The sequence below is a fragment of the Lingula anatina genome, chromosome 5 (genome assembly GCF_051362555.1).
Source record: "Lingula anatina isolate TDL-2025a chromosome 5, LinAna3.0, whole genome shotgun sequence".
NCBI classification, from domain to species: Eukaryota; Metazoa; Brachiopoda; class Lingulata; order Lingulida; family Lingulidae; genus Lingula; species Lingula anatina.
The window spans coordinates 6,089,902-6,114,467 of NC_141771.1; the positions used below are offsets into that span (position 1 = coordinate 6,089,902).

At 36.3% G+C, this 24,566-nt stretch overlaps 3 protein-coding genes and 1 non-coding gene across 6 annotated transcripts; 2 read left to right on the forward strand and 2 right to left on the reverse strand.

The window, feature by feature from the left end:
• Positions 1–1,483: 1,483 nt before the first annotated feature.
• On the reverse strand, positions 1,484–10,744 carry LOC147761540 (uncharacterized). 2 transcript variants are annotated; one of them, XM_087013557.1, is made up of 10 exons: positions 10,587–10,744; positions 8,553–8,611; positions 7,975–7,992; positions 6,995–7,018; positions 6,600–6,623; positions 6,301–6,324; positions 5,928–5,948; positions 5,589–5,612; positions 5,320–5,337; positions 1,484–1,592 (listed from the first exon to the last, which is right to left on the reverse strand). In XM_087013557.1, the coding sequence occupies exons 1-10, from the start codon at positions 10,657–10,659 to the stop codon at positions 1,551–1,553; spliced, it is 327 nt and encodes a 108-aa protein (XP_086869683.1). In that variant the 5' UTR covers positions 10,660–10,744; the 3' UTR covers positions 1,484–1,550. The 2 variants fall into 2 exon arrangements, with proteins under 2 accessions (XP_086869683.1, XP_086869685.1); XM_087013559.1 differs by lacking the exon at positions 7,975–7,992.
• A 1,948-nt stretch (positions 10,745–12,692) lies between these two features.
• Positions 12,693–12,765, forward strand: Trnav-cac (transfer RNA valine (anticodon CAC)). The gene has a single exon. It is a non-coding gene; the product is annotated as a tRNA-Val (tRNA).
• A 348-nt stretch (positions 12,766–13,113) lies between these two features.
• Positions 13,114–17,137, reverse strand: LOC106167830 (uncharacterized). Its single transcript, XM_013546713.3, has 4 exons — positions 16,988–17,137; positions 16,302–16,676; positions 15,597–15,767; positions 13,114–14,334 (listed from the first exon to the last, which is right to left on the reverse strand). Exons 1-4 carry the CDS (start codon positions 17,049–17,051, stop codon positions 14,012–14,014), a joined length of 933 nt encoding a protein of 310 aa, XP_013402167.2. The 5' UTR covers positions 17,052–17,137; the 3' UTR covers positions 13,114–14,011.
• Positions 17,138–18,848: 1,711 nt separating this feature from the next.
• LOC106167832 (uncharacterized) lies at positions 18,849–23,783 on the forward strand. Of its 2 annotated transcripts, XM_087014294.1 has the most exons (12): positions 18,849–19,086; positions 19,655–19,725; positions 19,967–19,999; positions 20,564–20,596; positions 20,759–20,791; positions 21,102–21,134; positions 21,371–21,394; positions 22,057–22,089; positions 22,588–22,620; positions 22,822–22,845; positions 23,101–23,124; positions 23,471–23,783. In XM_087014294.1, exons 1-12 carry the CDS (start codon positions 18,987–18,989, stop codon positions 23,525–23,527), a joined length of 498 nt encoding a protein of 165 aa, XP_086870420.1. In that variant the 5' UTR covers positions 18,849–18,986; the 3' UTR covers positions 23,528–23,783. The 2 variants fall into 2 exon arrangements, with proteins under 2 accessions (XP_086870420.1, XP_086870421.1); XM_087014295.1 differs by lacking the exon at positions 20,564–20,596.
• The last annotated feature ends 783 nt before the right edge of the window (positions 23,784–24,566 follow it).

The window sequence follows — 24,566 nt, forward strand, 5'->3', positions numbered from 1 at the left end:
TCCCACTGTTGTGAGAAGTGACTCGGCAGTGGGACTGAACATGGCACAATATTTATATCTGTGTAACTTATTTACTTATCTGTCTTATGTAATTGTCATTAATAGTAATTATCTATGCCATCAAACTGGCCTTAAACAGCCATGTAAACAGCTATGTAACTGTGGTTTTAAGTTTAAACATATCACATATCCTTTTGTGTAACATGTTTATAGTATGTTTATGGTAAATTTATAATCACACCAAGGTTTATCTCATTGCTTAGATAGAATATTTTATGAGTAATTTTACTAGTACGTATGTTCATTATATAAAGATTATTTTTTCCTTCACAAATGGTTAGGCAACATAATACCAACTAGAGAAATGGTAATGCACTAACTGTATTGTATCGTCATTAGTATATCATATTGTACAATGTCATGACAATCTATGTACCAGTACAGAAATAAATTGAATTGAATTGAAATAAAATATATTCTGTTTTTCCACAAAAACGGCAGTTATAGCTATTATTATGATATCTGGCCTCCATTGATGGCTATGCTCTGTTATAATCTCTTAAGAGATTTTAACAAAAAAAAAAAACAAACTTTTTAGAAAAAGACCAGGGGCTAACTTTGAATGTAAAAATGGATTCATTAACTATTGGTAAGTATGGGAAAATTGTTGTATACTCCAGGAAAATTCATTTTTGGCCAAAATGAAGAGTTATTATCCCTTTAAACAATCAACATAAATAAGACCAACCTCGTACACTGCCTTACACCTCGACGTCTTACGTGCTCAGTTATAGATAATACATGGGATAATACAGGTAGATAATACATTGACAATGCGCGATATTGACGTCTTTCCATCGGAAACCGAGTGTCTAACATGTGATTTAAATATGGCGGTCGCTGCAAAAAAAAAAGGAGGAAGTGACAAGTCTTACAATTGCAGAACCGGCTGCTGGAAAGGGCTGACAATGGAGACAAATGCCATTTAACTACCACTAAAATGCGCACGTAGTGGGTTGAAAACGCTCGAGCCATTTCCGAAAAACGCCGAGCGTAAAACTGAACACAAAACGAAAAAAGAACAAACAAAAATGCGCCATTAAAATTTCGTTTTGGTGAGTGACGTAAACCTCACAAGTTGAGCTTGATGGACATTTTTATGGAACAACTGCGAATATAATTACTGCTGTCATTTTATTTTTGTCTTAGACCATGAATCTGTCAATGGAATCCATTGCACATCCGGCCCTCTGCGTTGAATACAAGTGCACAAAATTATTCAGCGGTCCTGGTAAAGGGTAGGTAGGGGTGGTGTAGTTACATAACCCTAGACATTGGAAATGGGCGTATGCTCACATGGGTCTATAATTTAATTCTGTCCACGTCAGTGATCAGGTTTTCCGCGGCAAAACATCAAGAAGCGGTTCTTTGCATCTCGTGAGAAACTGTAATATATATAATTATAACACGGAACAACTGCAAATATGATTTCTGCTGCTCATTTTATTTTTGTTTGAGACTGATTAACATTATTCCATTCACTATGGGGCCTATCTTCCCAACAAGTCGCTGATCTTCCCCGACAGGTCCACCTGTAAATTAATGTATGTTTACACTAATATGACAATGTAGAGTTATAGGCGAACATGATGGTTTTAATTACACGTCTGATGATACTGGTATGACAATGCCGAGTTAAAGATGAGCACTAACGCATTATGGATAAAATCTCCTCACAACGGTTGCATTGTTCATAACAAATCTTTACTTATAATATACTGAGGGATCAGGGTTTCTTTTTACGGACATTGTTGAAGCCTAGGTTACATTTGCCATGCAATGGCAGTGCGTTGCACGTATAGCGTCCGGTAATCCCTTTTCGTTTGGCGTCTGTGTGGAGGGGGGCGGTGACCGTGCGATCTCGTTCCCAGCGGGCAAATCAACATTGAATCAATGTTGAATCAACGTTGATGGTCAACGTTGAAACTATGTTGATATGACGTTGACTATGAAAGTTGACTCAACGTTGAACCATCAAGGTTGAATCAACCTTGAGGTATCAATGTTGAATCAACGTTGACGGTCAACGTTGAAACTATGTTGATATTACGTTGACTATGAAAGTTGACTCAACGTTGAACTATCAAGGTTGAATCAACCTTGAGGTATCAATGTTGAATCAACGTTGACGGTCAACGTTGAAACTATGTTGATATTACGTTGACTATGAAAGTTGAATCAACATTGAACCATCAAGGTTGAATCAACCTTGAGGTATCAATGTTGAATCAACGTTGACGGTCAATGTTGAAACTATGTTGATATAACGTTGACTATGAAAGTTGAATCAATGTTGAACCATCAAGGTTGAATCAACTTTGAGGTATCAATGTTGAATCAACGTTGACAGTCAACATTGAAACTATGTTGATATGATGTTGACTATGAAAGTTGAATCAACGTTGAACCATCAAGGTTGAATCAACCTTGAGGTATCAATGTTGAATCAACATTGATACCTCAATGTTGAATCAATGTTGAAATAAAGCTGAATTTGAAAATTGAATTAACATTGACATATCAATTAGGCTATCAGGATATTTGATTGAAATTTGCCTGATGGCTGAAGGTGTTCTCCAAGATATCAAGCATTTCTTGAAATAAAAAGACTCAGATCTGAAAAGGGGGGGGATTAGGAAAATTACCTACAAAAAAAGGTAATTTCGGAAGAAAAGGGGGGGTCCAGACCCCGGGACCGGCCCCTGTATCCACCTATTGGTCGTCCAATTTTTTTTAAACTTTCCAGTTTGATGCTCAGTGTTACGGACCAAAACAGCCCGAACAAAAAAAAAACACAAACAACAACTAATTTAACTATGAATATAATATACTACAAACAATGAACATACACTACATACACTAACTACATGTAATACTATCATGTTGCATAAACTTTAACATTTGTCAAATACAGTTAAATTCTAACAGATTCGTAGACAGTTAAGTTTTGAAGACGCAATGTCACAGTTTTACGAGTCCTTTTCTGTTGAACGTTCCTCCTGATAGTGTGGGGTTTTGAAGACGCAATGTCACCGTTTTCCATGTCCTTATCTGTTGAACGATCCTCCTGATAGTGTGGCCTCACAAAGTACTGTTAATAAAGTACAGTTTTTGTACTGTAAAAGTGTTGCACACTGTCCACACTCACGTGTTGCATCAGTTCATGTTATCCGGAGTCTCGCACTTAATAACAGTCCCGCACTTCATTTACATTATACAAGTATGCAGGCACATACGGTAATTACTCATAAAAATTAAACAACAAATTAGCTTTACTAAAATAATTATAACGTCACATCAGGTAGTTAAAATTTTAAGAATACTAAAACAAAGGGTCACCAGTTCTCACAGCTAACTTAAATTTCCAGAAAAACAGGCATTTTTGGCTTTTTCAAGCTTTTTCTTCAACCTTGAGTAAAATTTTGTCAATTTGCCATAAAGTAAGGCTGGTGACCCTTATGTTTTTTTCTTTTTCTTAAAGATAACCTGAACATCAAATCTGGAAAGTTTTAAAAAAAACTGACGACCGCTTTTTTCACAAAATTAATTTTAATGAAAAAGGGGTAAAACAAGCGTTTTTTATGTCTCCTCCATCCCAGTGCATCACAAAGTTGCATATTCCCGTTCATAGCAAAAGAGAATGCAACAAAAACTATCGGGTGTTCGTGATTTGGCCAAACAAGGCCGCTTTTATTAAATAAACTCACTATCCTAATAATTTTAACAATAATAACAATGTGGCAAATTGTTGCCTGCATTAAATGTTATGGCCTTAGGGATAAAAATTAAATATAAAATATGCCTAATAGTCGGCAGATGTACTACGTACAGTGTACATGTACAGCTACTCCCTGCTTGAACTTGTACATAATCTTTCGCTGATATAATATGCTGTAAACGTGTTGTAACGGTTCGAAATATCGATGAACTGCTGGAAAGGTCTCATCGAAGGAAAAGCCGATGAAATTTTCTGAACTGAAGGTTTAAGTTGAAAGTCGGAGATAACTTGTAGCTTCAACGTATCGTGCGCGACAACAGAATGAGCGCAAAATGGGTCAGGCAGTGACGTCCCCTGGTATAAGTAGCAACATGTGCCTCAATTGGGACCACCCCTCCAGGTAGAATTGAGCATGTGCAGAATGCGCATGTGCGTAAATAAGCTCTGGAGATTGTTATCGCCATAAAATATCGTTTGACTACGCCAAACTTTCCTATGAGGGGTAATTACAACTATGCATACCTCTCTAGTGAGATAATCATTTAAAACTATTATCCAGGTTATGATTAAGGTTAAAAGTTAAGGTTGACCCAATGTTGAGATCCAATTGATATGTCAACATTGACAAAGGGTTTACAAACACAGGTTGATTCAATGTTGAAATCCTGTTGATCTATGAACATTGAAAACTGATTGACAAAGAAAGGTAAAATCAATGTTGAGACCCTGTTGATCTATCAACATTGACAATTGGTTGACAAGAAAAGGTTGATTCAATGTTGAAATCCTGTTGATCTATCAACATTGAAAATTGATTGACAAAGAAAGGTTAAATCAATGTTGAGACCCTGTTGATCTATCAACATTGACAATTGTTTGACAAGAAAAGGTTGATTCAATGTTGAGATCTTGTTGATCTATCAATATTGATGGATCAACATCATCTCAACCTATCCTCAATGTTGAATCAACGTTGAGTGCCCGCTGGGTTCAAGGTATTGCGGTTTCACGGCTCCCTAAATCTTTTGACAAAGTTTTTAAGTGCCATATCCATAAACCGATGCAATATCGTAGGTGACATTGAACAGTTCAAATACGGGCATTACTCGGTGGACTTGAAGTGATGGTTATGATTGCTTAACCCGTTGTTGGTATCATTCGCTACCTCTTTGGTGGTTTTATAAGGCATGGCAATAGCGAAAATGATAAAATCTGAGTATATTTCACTTGTATGAATTTGAGGTCCTGCGTTCCCTTATTCTGACCACTTTGATGTCAAAAACACGGAGGCGGGGGGGGGGGGGGGGGGGGGGGGGTAACCGACCTTATCAGTCTTCAAGGAAGTTGCACGGAGGGAGTTCGGCATCTACACTAGGTGCCTTGGCAAATGTCATCTAGGCTTTAGCCGATCTCGATTGCAAATTAAGATTTTTACAGGTTATTATGTTTAAGTGTTAAAACATCTCACATGTCAGTGTAAAACCTCATAACGTTATCTCATTGAAATGCAGTGTGTTTCAGATATAAAATAGGGTTCTTACCACATTTGGATTGATTGTCTGGAATGTTTCCAAGTGTGTTCAATAGAAATGCAAACATATAAGTTAGAAGGAAAAAGATTAAATAATAATCATTTGATCATGTAAAACCGACTGTCACCAAGCCATGAATAATTATGTTAAATGCTTACATTTATAGTTAAGGACTAGCACATTAAAAAGAGTATCTCCTGTGGTCTTATTAAAAAAGAGAGAAATCATTTATTGCAACTTAACCATTATGCTTCTTATTTGAAAATATAGTTTCTTACCGGAATCGGATCAAGACAAAGAATCTGGAATGTTTTTGAAATAAAATTAATGTTTGGTGAAAAACAAATATTCTTGTTTGCCCTAAATGTGCATGCATATTCATTATAACTTAACACATTGATTTACAAAAATCACAATCAAAAATGTTTGTATTATGATCTAAAAAACAAAACAAATATGGTTAAACCTATTTGATCTAGGAATATGTTATTAGTTACGTTAAACCTTAAACAAATAGACTAGTTTCACCATTACACGGCATATATGCACATGCCCACAGTTGTAAAAATTAAAAAATAAAATATATACATATATATATATATATTTTTCAAACTTACCGGATATAGTAAACATTCAAGCTGAAGGGGAAAAGGCCACGTTGTATATATATATATATAACTTTTAATTTTTGTGGTTTCATTGCATCTATATTGAACTATTTTCTCTTACAAATTTGTACTAGTAAAAAAAATTGAGGATAAAATAAGTGTCAACCATTTGAAATATCATATGAGTATCATAATAATAATTACAAATATTGACAATTATAATTTCTCTTTATGTAAACTCCTTAGCCAATCCCGAGTGCAAATCTATTTTTTACAGATAAGAATGATTCAGAGTTTAAGCCCCTGACACTTCAGTAAAATACCTAAAATATCATCTCTTTGAAATGCAATTTGTTTCAGTTACGAAAATACGCGTTCTTACCTTATTTGGCCATGGCTTGGTTGTCTGAAATGTTCCAAGTGTTTTGGATACATATAGTAATTCATACGTTTAAGTTAGAAGACAAAAAGATTTTACTAAAAATTTCTTTAATCATGTAAACCGAATATCATCAAACTATCATAAAAATGTGCACATTTAGATACAAGTTCTAAAGGCCAACTTCATTTAATATCCCAGTGTTATCCCGTGCGAATTAACATAAAGAAAATCATACTCCGGCCTGTTATTTATTGCAATAGTTATCAGTATACCTCTTATTCTGAAATATAGCTTCTTACCGGCAGTGGCCAATCACATGGAATCTGGAATGTTTTTCATTTAAAATCAATGCTTTGGAGAAAACAAATATTCTTTTTTACCCTAAATGTACATACAGATTGGCAAAAATCATAATAAAAAAGCTCAAAATGAATATGGTTAAAATCATTTGATCTAGGAATATGTTATCAGTAATGAAAATAAGGTCTGAGTAAGAATCAAAACGAATATGGTTAAGAGTATTTGATCTGGGAATATATTATCGATTTATTTTTATCAATAATGTTAAACCCGAACAACAGACTTTAGTTTTCACCACTATACGGTATATGCACATGCCCTCAGTAAGGGTTTTCTATTCGGCTGTATCATATTGCAAAAGCAGAGAAGAGCATCTATTTAAAAAAAAACTTACCCATGGGTATCTTGAACATGGAAGCTGAAAAGGGGAAAAGGCGAAGTTATATTTATTTATATATTTGATGTTTTTTCTTGCTGCGGTGTTATTTTCTTCGATAGATTTATTCTGTCAATAAAACTTGAGGAACACGTGCTAAAGCTTTAAAACATCTTATGAATATAGATATAGAAATAAAAAAAAGATTACTGCTATTTAAATCAATTCCTTTGCCGCTTTCGAGTGCAAATGTAGTTTTTTATAGATGACTTTGTTTCAGTGTTCGAGCACCTGTATAGCACCTCAAATGTTATCCCTCTGAAAAGCAGTTTGCTTCAGATATGAAAATATAGGTTCTTACCTCATTTGGGACGATTGTCTGGATTATTAAAGTTTCCGTGTGTTTTGAAAAAAAAAAATATATATATATATATATATATATTAGAACAAAAAAGGTTAAAGTAATTATTTGATCATTTAAACCGATTCTCAACAAGCCATATAAATATGTTAAATCCACGCATTTATAGTAAACGGTTAGTACATTCTAAAAACAAACGTGCTACAAAAATTTTAAAAAGAGAGAAATTGTTTGTTGCAAATTTATCATTCTGCTTCGGATTAGAAAATATAGTTTCTTACCGAAAATGGAATACAGGACCCCTGGAATGTTTTAAAAATGAAGTTAATTCGTTGGGGAAAAGAAAATATTCTTCTTTACCTCGAATGTACATACATATACATTATAAGTTTTCAGGCAGATTGACAAAATGTTTTATTAAAAAAGAATGATGGTCTCATAAGCAAAACGAATATGGTTAGACTATTTGATCGAGGGATATGTCAAAAGTAACGTTAAGCCTTAAGCAAACAGATAATAGTTTTAACCAATAAACTTTATTTATACTTGTCCTCAATAAGGCTTTTCTTACCATGCATGACTCGGTTATCCTTTATTGCAAAAATAGTGAAGGGAATCTATTATTTCTTAAACTTACCCCTAAGCATGGCGACGGCTGAAGGAAAAAGGCAAAACAATATATATATATATATATATATATATATATATGTGTGTGTGTGTGTGTGTGTGTGTGTGTGTGTGTGTGTGTTAGAAGAAAAACGATTAAAAAACAATCATATGATTATGCAAACCGATTATCGCCAAGTCACAATTAAAAACTTTGTTAAATGCATACATTTATAGTAAACAATTAGTAAACACTTTAAAAATGAATGAATAAAAAAAACAATATGTATGCCGACCAATAATACACAAAAAACATAGGGAGCATTCAGATAGACACATCGTGTTTGTTGGATCGGTCCAATTCTGTGGGGCTCTCACTAACTGCAATCGACTACACTAAATGACACGTCTCCTTGGGTAGTTAAGGAGCAACTAATTTTCTTGTCAGCTCTGCTGAACTACCCTCCAGCTGCTCTTGGGAGGCGTGTCAGACAATAAACCTAATTCTACTGATTGCACTTAGCGAAAATCCCCGCATGGTTACACCTATCCGATGACGTGACAGACCCTACGCTGTGTCTCTCTGAATGGGGTCACATAGTTCCTTACATCTACAGGTAGGATAGCCCGTTCGTCAGTGCCGCGAAGTACGGAAAGGAGGCGGGAACCTGAAATCAAATAATTGTAGAAAACTATTACTATTTTACAACAAATATATGTGATGTAGATGTCAGTGTTTCGATGAACAAGTATTCAACTCTCACAATATGTTGAAAATATCGGCCATGGTTACTATTATAAAAAAAATAATAACTACAGTATTTATTTGTTTCTTGACGAGAATAGAAGAGTCTCGTTAATGATAGTTACTCAAGAGTCTAAGCAATAAATAAATAGATCGAAAATTAAAACAGTAACCAACAACTTATCTTGCAAACTCAAACAAACTGTTACTGTTTTCGAACCCAAACATTTACAGAAATCATATACATCACATAAATTACATGTATTTGAGTTTCAGCAGTGTATTTCACACACGCTTTTCACAAGCGTAATTATGTTCACACGTCTTCTACGTTGACACCCTTTCCAATTTTTTATAAAATGAATTTCTTTTCATTGTTTTAGATTGTATTTGCGGTGCAATTTTAGCTGGGGACGTAACTCTCAAGAGCTGATTGCCACTATACCATAGTGAACATACGTTATTAACGTAAGGTTGTGAATATAAAATATAAAATTGTGAATGCCATGTTGTTAAATGCATACAATGTAGGATTGCAAAGTCATTCCAAGTGCATGGATCGCTTATTGTTGAACTTATCTGAGGACAATAATAACTTTTAAAACATAAAATTATAGACAAATGGCCTCGCCTTCGCCGCCACCTTTCTAACATCGGTAGCCAGCCATCTTGACACAGTTTGTAAAAAGAGCGAATCACGGCACGAGGGTCCTGCGATATCTGGAAGTCGAGTTAATGGAATAAATGGTGTATCTGGATAACCTCCACTTATGCGCAGGTTTTGATCTTTGGCCTTTTACCAAAAGTGTGTCAGAGTCAAGTGATTTCTAGACCAGCAAACACGACACGTTCGGATCACGTGGCTAACACGTTGCTACCACATTATAACGTCATAGCAACGTGCCAGCCACGTGATCCGAACGTGACGTACTTGCTGTTCAGGAACGGATATTAAATGTTGGTAAATCTTGAGGAAAATGCCGTTTACCCCGGGATAATTCGTTTAGTATGGTTTTTGGCTCAAGAAATTCTCCTTTATGCACCATTAACTGTGAAATGCTTCTATTCATACTCTAAAACAAAATTCAAAGGAAAGGTGCACATGGTATGTCGTGAGGCCTGGCTTAGAGATGCGCTTATCTGCAAAGTAAAGCGGGTAGGATAGGCCTTAAAGTCATGTCGGTATAGCCTTCTGGTATCAGCCTAACCTCTGATAACAGGTCAATTTTCAGATTTGCAATTCTCATCGACGTTTATGGCAGTTTTTTAAGAGAATAGCCGGAGGGGATGGACAAAAAATATACAGAACGATAAAACATAACATTATATGAAGTGTGTAGTTGCATGATATAAAAAAAAAGAAATTGTTCCCTAACAATTTTGCCCCTTATTTTCTGGCACTTTTCTGGCGTTTATATAATCATGGATTAGTTATTTATTCATTTCCAGGATTATATAAACGTGGCAAAATAATACATAGTCAGACATCGCAATTGTAGTAATCAAAACTGCTTAATTCCCCAAAACTGTAAATAATGAAATTCAAACAAAGTTTTTTTGCGCAAGAATTCAAAATTATAATACAACGGAACTGGAAACTTTGTGCTTTTTGAAAGATTGAACAAAATGGTCGTCACCACAACGATTTAAGTAAGGGAAGGATGTTTTTATTTTCTTTTCCTATTATTTGCATACTATGACTATTTAACTTTCTTACCTCAGAATTTCTTGTTAAAACCAACCATATTAAGTCCAAACATTTTTTCAAATCCAAAACGAAAGCAAAACAGTACAGATTTAAAAAAAATCACAAAGGGTCAATTAAGCACATATGTTAGCATACTGCCTTGGTTACTTTTTACTTACTTCTGGTAAAGGAAAAAAAAGAAAAAACTCACCGCGTGTTTCCTTGGCCCCGTTCGCTATGTCACAAACAAAGCACACAACGACGCACAGCAAGAACGCTCTCATCCTGCTGCAGGCTCTTCCTCAAAAGTATGAACGTCAGAACTGCAACGAGCACCTGGGAGCCCAGAGTTGATTTAAATAGTCACATAAAATACATGCCCACGCAATATAAACGGGAAGACCGACCCCTCGTCACACGTACGTGTACGTGCCATTATGCAGGTTTGCCCGAAAACTGGTTTAAAGGAACTTAAACATCTGGGCGCGTTTATCTAAGGAGATGCGACAATGCAGAGCAATAATAACGTAAAAAACCATACTGTGTTGCACACTGGAAAAGTTCTGATAGCTATACAGCTATATGATAAGCAAAATAGAAAACTGAGCCACGAAAAATACGAGTATTTTATTAGTAGACGGAAATACAAAAGGTGATCTTATAAGTTTTAGACCCTTTGTAATGAATAAGGTACCATCTCTACACCTTCGTGTAATATTTCATCTTAAGGCCTAGTCACAATGTAGGCGATCTGTCGGGGATAAGTTTTGGCCGGGGGTCGTCGTAGAAAATAAAGAATCCTTGAACAATCCTAGCAATAATCCTAATAAAAGTGAAGCAGTCACATTGTCTGAGATTTTTTCAAGGATTTTGACCCGGTTTTGTCGAAAAATCGTGGGATTAGCCTCCGATCGCCTCCGATTGCATCGGAGGCGATCGGAGACGATTTCTGAGAGCGTCTTTTCTTGTAATTTTTTCCCCCTGGGTATATGTGGGGGAAAAGGAGGGTTTTCTGACCTCGGTCATCTGTATTATATATATATATATATATATATATATATATATTATATATATATATTATTATATATATACACGGCGATTTACTACGATTCCACCGTACGATTCGTCGGAGACGATCACATAAAGCGTACGAATCGTCGCAGGGCGCCTCCGATTCAGTCGGAGGGCGCCGGAGACTACTCGCAGACATTGAATCTCAACCTGATTTTCCAATCCCACACAGAATCTTGCGACTAGTCTCAGATTATTCGGAGGACGCCTCCGATTAATCGAAGGGCATCGTAGGTCATCGGAGATTGTGTCTGGGATGCCCAAAATGGGTGAAAAATCTTGCGAGCAATCTTAAAATTTTAAGTTCAAAGTTGGGGACCGCGACGGGTGTGGCGATGTCTAAAAAATCTGCAACAACCCGCAGGCGTCCGGAGAGCGCCTCCGACGGGTGCAAAATCGTGAGATCTGTCTCAAGATTTTGTTCAAATTTCCCGGGTTTTACTCATCCCCGACGCATCGCAACTGATTTGTGACTGCATGGGCCTTTAATATTCAGGTTAACAGTCCGAGCCGCTGTTATTGTTTTGTTTTGCTGAGTGCTGGGGGTACCTTTGTTTTGGTACAAATATGCATGTTCCTTTCAAAGATCAGCAACGTCGATTTATTTCGACAAAGTTAATTGAATTTTTGTTGTTTATGCATGTACGTTCACCTATAAGTGGCAAATCGTTTCTTACTTCATACATGTATTTTCTGGAGAGATATATTAAAAAAGACTGTTCCGTTTTAAATTCAGCATCATTGGGTTATTTCATTTGCCTTGTATATATTTGACACAATTGACCCAAAAGTGGCAAACCTATCTTAAGTTAAGTTAAGGAGTTATTAGCCGTTAATTACAAAGTTTCATAAAAAATATGGCGTTATTTTCCTTTATCGACGCCAAAATGTGTGAACTAGACTTTTACGAAGAATTGCTTGCAAGGTTTTAGAGCACTAATTTGAGAAACCGGGTTTTTTTCAATTTTTACCCCAAACTCGCAATTATGACGTCACCCATATGATGGCATGCGTATATATATATATTTTTAATTTAGTAACTGAACATTGAATGTATGCACGGCAGAAAATATGGAGTTTTTTGGCAAACGCTTATATTATCTTTAAGTCGGTCACTGTAAATGATGCAAAATTGGATGTTTTTTCAATAAATATTGGATGTTGCTGTATTATTTCAAGATAGAACAGTGGAAGGGCTCTTTCCCATATTTATGTCAATGTATTAAGCTCCGCTAGCGTTTCGTGAGGTTCAATAGTGTAGTGACCATCACGCTCGTCTCACACGCGAGAGGTCCTGGGTTCGAACCCCAGTTGAACCAGCTATATGTTTTTTTTACATGAAGTTTTAGGACAGGTCTGAATGTTCAGGAAATAACACAAAGAAAGTGTGCATAGATATTTTCGTCTAAATGAGCCTCGACTTATTTTAACCTTTTAAAAAGGTAGAATTGTTAAAGGCCGGACCTACTCTACATTTCTCGCGAGGCCAGCAGTATGGCGCGTGAAAATGTATCTACTACTGTACGTGCGGCGGGCTTTTCTAACTGCCTTCACAAAAGCATGTATAAAGTTTTAGCCACAATATTTAGAGAAAAAAGAAATTGCACCAGTACTGTAAATGTTAACAGTCGCGTTTAAGGTCAGGGCGAAAGAATCTTACAGAGCAATTTTTTCTCATGCTGTGTGCTTTTAATTTCAGAAAAAATGAAAATTTCACAAAATGCATATCGCCATTTTCTGTTTTCAATAATAATTGTTGCAAGTCAGTTTACGTTGATCATATCAAATATGTTTTTTTTTTCTTTTTTTTTTTGTGCTATCGAATTAATATATCAGTACAGTATTACCATGCATCCAGCACAACAGTTCTCTAAACCCGTTACACTTGGAACGGTGAGGTGACTTACGTGTACACTCGTTCAATTTCTTTAAATAAATCCATATCAAATTAAATTTGTTCAGTTGGCATTGGCAGATTCATAGTGATAAAATCAACCTCTCGTTTTTCCTGAAGCCTTATAACAACATATAAAAATGGTACCGGTTAATAAAGGAACTCTGCATGCCTTTGAAAACCCCTCAGATTCAAATCTATATCCTTGAAAGTTTATTATATTTCCCAATTTATACCTTAACGACGATAAAAGACCCCTTAAATTATGTGAAATAAACGTTTATCTGAAGCGTACCTAGTGTCGCTACTGTCTTTTCAGCTTTTATAGCAGGTCGCAACGTCTGTATTACAGTGATACAGGACCGTGATACAAACATCACCCCTTTTTCCTGTCTGAAAATGAGGCCATGAAGATGAAAATCGCGAAGGCTATGTCTTTCTACTGGACTGGCCAGTCATTTAAAAACTAAATCAATGAAATTAAACGTGGAATAAGACACCAAATACAAAGGCAGGGACGGGTTGAGGCTGAGTCGTAATTGGTATAAAATTTCCCTTTAACACTGGAAAATTCATCATTGCGGATAAATTCCACGGAGAGTTCCTTTACAGATAATTTCGCCAGATATACTTTGCAAAATGGATGGCTCGCGTGTATGCTATCCTCATAGCTAAACCAGTGCCTTTTCGCACACATAGCCCCCCACGTTGCCATTGCAGCTGTAATCATCAAACTCGTAGTCAACAAAATCCCGCCTTCCAATCCAGAGGACCATGCAAGGACCGTTCCCGTCAGGCTGATAGTCTCCGGGCACGCCCGCCGCCTTCGTCCAGCCATCATAAGCCACTTGTTGCCCTGTAGGTACCCAGAAAAACTGGAGCTTGCGGGCCTCCCTAGAGTTCACTGGCGCCCCAGTGCGTGTAGTGACGGGGTTAATCGAAAGACGCCGACCCCCCACGTACCATCCAATGAACCTGTTTGGTGGGGTGATGGCTGGAATGAAATTAAAGTATTTATTTAGAAGAATGGATTTTATCCAGGGTGAATTTTTGAAAGGTTTAATAACAAAATAAGTTACACCCAAATGCCGATATAAAATCAAATTTAAAAAAAGATCACATCTGATACATTGACAAATTCATGGTTTTGCTAAATTGGGAAGCAATGTTCAAAATTATTTTCTGTGGCTTTCCACGTTCAAAACTGTAGGCGCAGACCTGGGTAATTTTACTATTTAGGACCCTGTTTTGGGAAATGCCTTAAGCAGGCAACACAAAACAGGGATGCGTGCCCGCTGTGACCCCCAGATCGGCCATTGCCCAGGGCTCCGTATCTCGAAAGGTTCGCTATGTTGCTCACGTGCGCAAGCGTCCCGATTCCATAACCGATTCTATTTCGAGATACGGGGCCATGGAATCGAGACACTTTAGCACGTGCGCAAGCGTCTCGATTCCATGGCCCCGTATCTCGAAATAGAATCGGTTATGGAATGGAGACACTTGCGCACATGCGCAACATTGCGAACCTTTCGAGATACGGAGCCCAAATCCATTATACCCCGTTCACACTACGCTCAGTTATCCGGATAAATTGCGAATTAGGTCACAATTCGAATAAATGCAGTAGTGTGAACGCAAGAGGATTTTTGTAATGCGCATTTTCAAAATCCTGCAAGCGAGGTGGATTTCTAAGCGCGATCCGGATAACTTACCGGAATCGACACCTTTACAGATCTTACTGCGCATGTGTGCAGATAAGTGCGGATATCTATAAACGCTTGTTTATTACTTTAGCGATTGCACCAAACGTATTTGGAGGTCACCACTCACTACAACATGAGGAAACAAACTTATTTTGCCACCTTGTACTTCTCAAGAATGCTGGAATGTCTTTTGAGTTGCATTTGTCGTCACAAATTTTTGTTGGTATTTTAAGATTTCCTGTGCGGCGCATGCGCGAGTGTTCAAAACAGGAAGTTAAACCTGAAATTTTCAACATGGGATTCGGATTCGCTTAGCGAGTGTGAACGCAATACCGAATCGGATTCCTTATGAAAAATCCGAATTATAGAAATGCGCATTTTGGCAACTGTAGTGTGAATGGGGTATTAGTTACATAAGTTAATGATGAAATGAAGACAAAAAATTTATTCGCATTTTAGTTTCGGAACGAGCTCTTATTGTTTTGAGAATTTTGTTCTTTGTCGAGGAGAGGAGTTTGCCAGTCATATACAGTAAAAATATTTATTTACTTACGTCTTAGGTTAGTCTTGATAAACTCGTGCTCTTCGCTGGTCTCTATGGAAACGAGGTCAGCGGACGCATTTTGGCAAATTGCCCTGGACAACGCCCAAGATGGCGACCTCCCGGACACGGTAATAAACGAATAACAGGAGTTACCGAAAACACCAAACCCAGGTGGGCAACCTAAGCAAGAAAACGATAAGTGGATTCTAGCATAAGTGTTTCATTTTGGAACAAAACGTACATCTCCAGTCTTAATTATCAGTCAAAATATATCTGTAATAAATGTATGCTTAAACCATTTCGTGGAAATATTTTTGTTTGGCAAATACTAACTTCGTCCTCTACGGGTATCATAAAAGATCCCATCGTAATGGTATACAGCAATAAATAGATGAAAAAAACACCTTGTAAAATGTCACGATGTCCGTTAGAAGCCTCTATAGTTTGGCAAAATTCCAATATGAGGCAAGAAACATTGTTAAGACACAAAATGCACTTTCGACCATTAGAGCAGAATTTTTGGAACTTCATACTTTTCTCTTTATCGCCAAGGTTTACAGCATCCAAAACCGTTGAATAAATCGCCATCTAGAATCCCATATCGCGGTCTAAATGCCCATTTTTATAGGCACGATTTAAGTTAACCAGTAAATATCTTAATTTCACCAGATGCAGGCTTTCATTTGGTATAGATGTGTGAAAATAGATACTCACAAGATTGAGAATTGGTGCAGGATCGGGTCTGGGTCCCCGCCCCCTGGCATCCGGGCCCATTATTACACTGTCTTTCTCTTGTGGCAACCCCTGTCCCGCAAGTCTTTGAGCAGGCACTCCAATCCCCCCACGGGCCCCAAAACGGCCTGGGTCTGCAGTCAGCTGGGTTCCATACGCGCAGGACGCACGGGTTTGAGGAGTCCGGATACGCGGCGGATTCTCCGTACTTTTCTGGCACCTTTGTGCCGGGTGCGCATGCGTGGAACGTGGGTCGAAGATAACTGGTGCCGTGATATTCACATTGGTAGAATGCGCACGCGTTGCTGTCGTCACGGAGATACTGGTTGCTGATGCGGTTTGGGTCGCATTGTCCGACTGAAATAAAGATTCCCCACTGTCAAAATTGAGGCAAGTTTTTGTGCATTAAAATAACAAATTAGCTTTCAGCTATTTTCAAAATATATATTCCCTTTTCTTTTGGAAACCATAGCTAAAAGTCTACAAACATAAACGAATCTGGAAGTTGGCTCTTTTTATATTCCGAATACTATATACGGATTGAGTACTTAATTATGAATGTGAGAGACAGGGAGAGAGAGAGAATGAGAGAGATGAAACGTCGAAGAAAAACTTTGAAATACAAAAAAAAAAAAAAAAAAAATTCAAAGAGACAGAGAGAGTCTTACCTGGATCAGACAAAATACGACAAAATAGGCCAATCAATACGGTAAATGCGAAGATCGCTGTCATCTCAACGGTGCAATCGAATACAGATATTCTCTCAACGTTCTTTTATACGCTTCCCATCACATCCAAATGGCTTTTGATGGTAAATCAATAAAACAATCAAACCATAAAATATACGAAAACACCTTCATTCGATCACTTGAGAACTGTTTACAAGCCACTTCGTCCATCTATATTTTCTAAAGTGACGTAAAATGGGCTTGTCTCAAAAAGAGGAGAAAGAAATAAAATCTATTTTCAGCTATACCGGTACGTGACACTCTTGGACCTGATGTCGTGTACGGGAAAGTCCATGTAATACAGTTCCTGGTTCCCATTGATTTGTACAAGACCCACTTACGTTCAAGATAGCCCTAACCTGTATGAATTTGGAGAGCGTTACACAGACTCCCAGTTTCGTCATATAAGACATATCATTCAATTTTTTTAAATCCTATTGATTAAATTTCAAGCAGGGTCAGTTTCATATAAGATCTTTTGTCGGAGCGAAAGACCCTGCTTTAAACATGTACATTGTAGACTTAACATTTGACCCAAGATGTATCAGTAGTTGTCGCTTTATGTGTCACGAAGTGTCAGTTTTATAATAAGAAAGCAATTGTTTTAGACCGATACTCACAAGTTATCTGTTACAAGTGTAGAGAACATGAACACTTTTATCGTGAACTCTAAGTAATGGGGATAGAAAGATTATAGTCAAAGCGTTAAGACCAACGTTGAGTGTTAAGTTTTTTTCTCTTTAACTGGCTCATCGTCTCTGTAAAGCTGACAATTGGAGTAAGCTAGGAAGCTTTCCTTCCACCCCCCCCCCCCCCACCCCCCAACAAGCTAGAGGGCCTCTTGACTCGATTTGGTGACATCGCGTTACCCCATACCTTGTTGTTTATCTCTAGTTAATGGCTTTATGACAGAAATAGTTAAACAATAAGCTAAACTACTCTACTAGTCATAGCAGCTATCTAAACAACTTCCGGTTGCCAACGTTGATCAATCAGAAATAGATACTACCTGTAAGTTAAAATATCGACACTCACGATCGCTGTGCGTAACTGCTATTTTGGTTGCTTATTTACTACTTATTTCAGTCACAACTATTAGAGTTTATGGCGTTGTTGTTTTCTTCGTTTGTTTTAAAGCTCCAGGTTGCGAGCGTTTTAAAACTGTGCCAAGGGTGTTGGCAATTGGAGGGGGCGATGGATTATTTTGGTAATATTAATTAATGATATTTATCTTTAATAAAAAAGGCAAAAAAAAATTTTTCTTACCCGGTGAAATTAGGATTTTCCTGAGGACATAAAACTGTATTTTCAGAAGTTATTATTTTTTTCTTCTTATTTTATTTGTTTATTTTTTAATTCTTTTAATTAATTAATAAATTTATTTATTTATATTTTTTATTTATTTATTTTTTTTTTTTGCATTGCTTCCTTTGGCAAATATGAAATTGTAGACAGAAGGGATTTTACTGTGATTTTAATATGTAGGACACATGAATGAAGTAGTTATTATTATTATTATTATTATTATTATTATTATTATTATTATTATTATTATTATTATTATTATTATGCTATTTTCTCTTTACATAAACTTTATACAATGACTGCTGAGTACCGCTGAAACTAAAAGAAGGCATATGGTTGACTCCTCCCCTCCACCCCCCCCACCCCCACCCCCCCATTCTTCCCGTGTATTAGCTCACGTATTAGAAGAGACTTGGCCTTTAGACTTTATCAGCTGGGCGTCATGTAAGGTTAGAAACAAGGACGTGAGTGATCTAAAACTGTGGCATAAATAAATTCAAGGCCAGATAACGTGCTCTTCATCGAGTTTAAGTGTAAAGTCGTGCCAAGCAATAATTCGTGATAAGGAAGAAATTAAGTTTTTTATTAAGGAAATTCAAATTTACGGATAGGACTTTTACGCTTCACCTTACTTATGAATATCAAAATAACTTGGATTTTCATCATTTTGCTGGTTTATGCATCAGCGGTGTTTGTTGGGAGCAATGTGATCCGTGAACGGAAACCTTCAACTTGTGAGTGCAATTTTTTTAAAGAATAAGTAACAAATACCCCTGTTTCAATATACAAGTGATAAGCTCTTACTTCAGGTGGGCTTTATTGATAATCCATCAAACTGAGCTGGGCAGTTAGCCTTATAAACATTATTTTTGTTATAAATATTTGATCCAAAAACTATAGTCTCGCGGGGAGATTTCATTTGGTTTTGACGGCTTAATAAATGGAAAAAACTGATCACCGTGTTACTGTATGTTATTGAAACCCCAATGAGTCACACTGTAGACGTTAGCAGGGAAATTCTGTCTGATCCAAGATTGCCGGTTGCATATTTATATATATACATAAAATAATAAACGAGGTCAACCTTATCACACACACTCACACACATACACACACACACACACTCACACACATATATATATATATATATATATATTAGGAATGTATAAGACTGAGAAATGGACAACCCCCAAACTAAAGAGGCACGTGAACCACTGTGACCCCCATTTGGTCATTGTGGACATATCCAAATATTGGCTGCTGAAATCTCAGATAACACTCGAACCAAATGTCTAATTTCAGTGCTCACCCTTGGGCAAAAGCAATGGAAGATTCGATTTATGCATTTATTCCAGCTTCGAAATAAACGCGAGGTAAGCGATTTTTCGTTTTTGTTGTTTACGTTTATACATACGTATGTTTGCTTGTGTCAATGTACATTCTTTTATCATTTAAAAATCCATTACAAATATCCCGGTAGCAATTATTGAATTAAATCGCATTAAGGTTATTGTTTCGTCTTTTCAAAATAAGAATACCATTTTAATTTGAAATAACTGCCACCCAATTACGATTGTAACAGGTTGGCAATTGAAGGTTGTTTTCCTTTTTCAGACGAGTCCAAATCTATGGACGTTCCCCCCAAAGGTAAGTACACCTTAGCTCATTTGAAAGAAGCGCCTTATAAGACAATGTTTGGACAACAATGTGATAACTTCCTCCGCCAAAAAGTTGTACTTTGTCAGTTTGTCCGTAAGCAACGTTATGCATTATCATAAGAGTAGCAATCCCAACAGTTGGTGAGTTGGATTCCAACCTGAAACCTTTGTGAGAAACTTCAAAACAGAAGCTCGTACATAACAATGGACTTAGAAACAGTCACTAATAGGAAGTCCATCGGAACCTGAAAATTGTTTAAGTACGTGGAAATTGGATTTAGAAAAATAAGTAAATTTTAGTCCTTTGCATGATGATTTTATGGCATGAGAGGGCATGTAGAGTGGGTTAAATGTATGAAAGGATTTCTGATAACTTTATTTATTCATTTTGTATTGATTTATTTTTATTTATCAGTATTCAATTCAATTCATTTCTGTACTGGTGCATGATTAATCATGACCTTTTGCAATATAATATAATAACAGCAAGACAATTGGTGCATTACCATTCTCTTTATTCACCTTCTTTGCATTCACCTTCTATTCTTTGCAGATCACAATTCGAACTTTTCCACCGATTCCAAAGGTACAATGTAGGTTGTAGACGTTGTGGAAGATGCTTAAAGCCAATGTGGTTCTATAACATCATGATACATGGCGATAAAAAATCTTAAATCAAAGTATAAAATATAGAATGCCATACTGTACGTCACAGAATGGTTGATCAGTTTCCCATTTATATTTCCAGGTGACCATAAAGCCATGGACCATACGTTCTATAGTAAGTTGTGCTGTGTATAATAATAATAATAATAATAATAATAATAATAATAATAATAATATTGTTGTTGGTGGTGGTGGTGGTGGTGGTGGTGGTGTTTTTTTTTTTCCTTTTTTGATTCAATAATTTGATGAGGTAAAATCCTCGAGTCCTTGCAACCATTCGTATGTGAACTGGTAAAAACGTGCAGAACACCGGTAGCTTTCGCATGTAGATCCATATGCTGAGCATTCCATGCATTTATAATCACACAAGAGCATTTAAGTTATGTAACATTTGTGAAATGGACAACATTTTTTATTTATTTCAGAAACCCATAAAACCCTGGACGGTGCCACCAAAAGTAAGTTATACCGCAAAAAAAGTCGCACGTTAAACGACCACTCGTACCTTGTGATTCAGTTTGTCATTTTGATAAACACTTTTGTACAGTCACATATATTGTCATCTTTAAATTTTCAGTTGTAGTTTGCAGAAACAAAATCGTCATTCATCACTGTTTTTTAAGTGGAGCTATTGTCGTGTACGTTTCGCAAAACTTTTCGCATTTTAAGAGCTTAATTTCTTTCTTACCATTAGGTGACCTTTACTTTTCCACCTGAGGTAAGACATTATACATATAAAAGTATGTACACTAATAATATATCATATATTTCTTGAAAAAAAACGTAACGATACTTATTTATTATTAACAATAATGAATACTGGTTGCTGATGTCCCGAATATGAATAGATGAATGTTCTATATTATATATAACAGTATACGATTGCTCACGATGTGACAAAGGTATATTGCCCTTAATACATGTATGTTACAACGTACAGTGTATATGAACGTGTATCAAAATTAGCTATCACGTTCAATATGTCTGTATGTATGTTCAGTGCATGCAGGAATATTGCCCAGTTTACTTGCATGCACTTTTGTTTCCATCTAATTATAGCATAAATAAATGAACTGCATATAAGATATATGAATAGGACTCTTTGCAACATGAGAGGGGGTGGATGTCTTTGGTAAACCGCCGGATGAGAGTGACTAGGGCAGAAGAAATTATCGCAAGGACTGGCGCAATTTGTGTTTTCTTATAGCCAATACTTATCCTTTACAACTCTAATGGACAAGAAAGATTAAGATGGTTAATAACATCAGGACACGTGGTAATAAAAAACTCTTACATGAAGTATAAAATACAGAATACCAAACGGTCACAGAACGGTTGATGAAACATGGTGATGGACCAGTTTCCTATTTATGTTTCTAGGTGACCATCAAGCCATGGACCATTCGTTCCATTGTGAGTTTTTTTTAAATATATATCTGATAATTCCGTGTGTGTGTGTTTGTGTCTGATTTAACTGGATAACTTTTGTTGGGTTACCACATTCTTATAAGAACATAATCAGTTAGATACTTGGTGCATATATTAATTCAGATATGTATCTTAACTCAATACAACCATATTTTAATTAACTATAGAAAACATTGTGCTATTGGCTTGTACTATTACTATTTTTCTTGTCGTTGTTGTTTGTTGATGTTGTTTTGGTTCTTGTTCCTACTGCTGTTGATTTCTACTCCTTTTCCGTTTTCTCAATAAATTAATGAGGCAAAAAACATTCCTCCTCGCTTGTGTATGCGAACATTCTTGTGTATGGACTGGTAAAATCATGCAGAGTATGCATCGATAGCTTTCACATTTAAGTCTATATGCTTGGCATTCCATCCAGTTAATCACACATGGAAGTTTAAGAAATGTAATTTTTGTGAAATGGACAACATTTCTTTATTTCAGAAACCTATTAAACCCTGGACGGTGCCACCAAAAGTAAGTCATACAGCAAAGAAAAACACACTTTAAACGAGCACTCGTTTCCAGTGATTCAATTTGATTCAATTTTTGGTAAACCGTTTTTTTTCAGTCACACATCTTATCATGTTTAAATTTGTATAAAGTTGTAGTTGTATAAACAAAATCGCAATTCATCAGTCTGGCATTTTAAAAACTTAATTTCTCTTTTACCATTAGGTGACCTTTACATTTCCACCTAAGGTAAGACATTATACATATAAATGTCTGTACACTAGCTGATATATTTCATGACAAAAAAAAACGTACCGATACTTATATATTTTTAACAATAATGAATACTGTTGCCGTGACAGGTGCCTTTAGAGACAGTCTATTATATTTGTGTCTTTATATTTGTGAACAATGGACACATTTGTATACTTTGTACATAAAACTACGCAGAAGTGGAGAAGCACCAGAAGTGTCGTTTATTTACTTTTGATAGTTTACTTCTAGAGAACAATCGGACTGCTTCCAACTGTAAGTAAATTCATCTTAAAAGAATACATTTGGACCAGATTGTTTCAAATTCATATACTTAAACAAATACAATGTAAACGTTGTAATCACACCAATGCTTGTCATATTGAAATTTCAGGTAAATCTAATCCAATCTAGATACCGATTCTGTTTGCATTCATTTACTCCCTTCTCTCCCATTGTCTATGAGATAGCTTTTGTAAACCGTTTTATAACGTGTGTGTGTGCGTGTGTGTGTGTGTGTGTGTGTGTAAACAATGCCAATGCAGTGATGAACTGATGCGTGCCAATCCGGTACATTTATCCCATTAACTCATCAAACATTTGATTTTCATTATTCTTACAGATCGTTCTGCCAACAGCCGCACCTTTACCAACATTCCCTCCGGATTTGATTGGTTAAATGGAGAGCGTGGCGGTTTTATACTTGTGGCCAATCAAACTGAATAGCAATTCCCAGTATCCCTAGTTCGAAAGAAAATATTACTTTATATTTCAAGGAGTGAAAAAAAAAGAATAAAGTGACAGATATTGCATGTCTCCATTCAGTTAAGATGCCTCAATGGGCACTCTCTGTTTGGTGAAACATTTGTTTTTAAGTGTTTGCATTATTGTAAAACATTGATATTGTGTTAATATATAACAAAATATAAAACATGTGGACATTTTACTACAGATCGTTGCACACCTTTAGTCCTATGTACACTTGTTTACAAACGATCACATGACAGCTCTTAGGTGGAAATATTTCCATACTTTTGTAAGGTGGAATATTTCCATAATTTTGTAAAGTGGAAATATTTCAATACTTCACATATCTCGTTATACCAGAGAGGCCAAGTAATATTTAAAAATTGAAAGTAAAGTAGATGGGCGAAAGCATAAGTAATGTCGAGATTAGGATATAAAAAGACTGGTGGTATGAAAACTAGGAGGGACGAAGGCAGTGGGAATAAAGCTGATTGGAAATCTACGAATCATGCCGTTTATTTCTACTCTTTAGTCAAACAGATTATGGAACGTTGCACCTTCCTTCGACAATTATCATATTTTGAACGAGGACAATTTTAATATAAGAGGTAGGCAAAGAGGATGAAATGATTGTTTGTTATCTGAATCGTTTCGTTTGAAACACTGTTTTGAGGAATGGAAAGGAGAATCTCCAAAACTAAGGAGGGGTGTGTTTCACACTGTGTTCCCCTTCTAGGGCTCATCCCCAATGAAGGCATCCTTCCACGTAGATTAATATAACTACGCTGGAACTGTTGCTGAATGCACTCAGTCTAATAAATTACCCCTGGCGTTGAGCAGAATACAAAAACACTGGTGATTATAGAATGTCGTTGATATATATATATATATATGGTGCGCATTCACTTACTACAGTTAATGAAGAGGTGATGCAGGATGAGAGGGGACCTTAGAATTTAAAGGGGGGTATG

Coding starts and splice junctions, on each gene's coding strand:
- LOC147761540 (XM_087013557.1), bottom strand. CDS start 10,659: ATGAGAGCGTTCTTGCTGTGCGTCGTTGTGTGCTTTGTTTGTGACATA. Junction 6,325..6,599: donor CATGTGATTGGCCACTGCCG/GTAAGAAGCTAT, acceptor GGAACATTTCAG/ACAACCAAGCCATGGCCAAA. Junction 5,949..6,300: donor CCAAGCCATGGCCAAATAAG/GTAAGAACGCGT, acceptor TTTCCCCTTCAG/CTTGAATGTTTACTATATCC.
- LOC106167830 (XM_013546713.3), bottom strand. CDS start 17,051: ATGACAGCGATCTTCGCATTTACCGTATTGATTGGCCTATTTTGTCGT. Junction 15,768..16,301: donor CTGCACCAATTCTCAATCTT/GTGAGTATCTAT, acceptor TTTCTTGCTTAG/GTTGCCCACCTGGGTTTGGT. Junction 14,335..15,596: donor TATCAAGACTAACCTAAGAC/GTAAGTAAATAA, acceptor ATTTCATTCCAG/CCATCACCCCACCAAACAGG.
- LOC106167832 (XM_087014294.1), top strand. CDS start 18,987: ATGAATATCAAAATAACTTGGATTTTCATCATTTTGCTGGTTTATGCA. Junction 20,597..20,758: donor CTTTTCCACCGATTCCAAAG/GTACAATGTAGG, acceptor TTATATTTCCAG/GTGACCATAAAGCCATGGAC. Junction 22,090..22,587: donor CATGGACCATTCGTTCCATT/GTGAGTTTTTTT, acceptor TCTTTATTTCAG/AAACCTATTAAACCCTGGAC.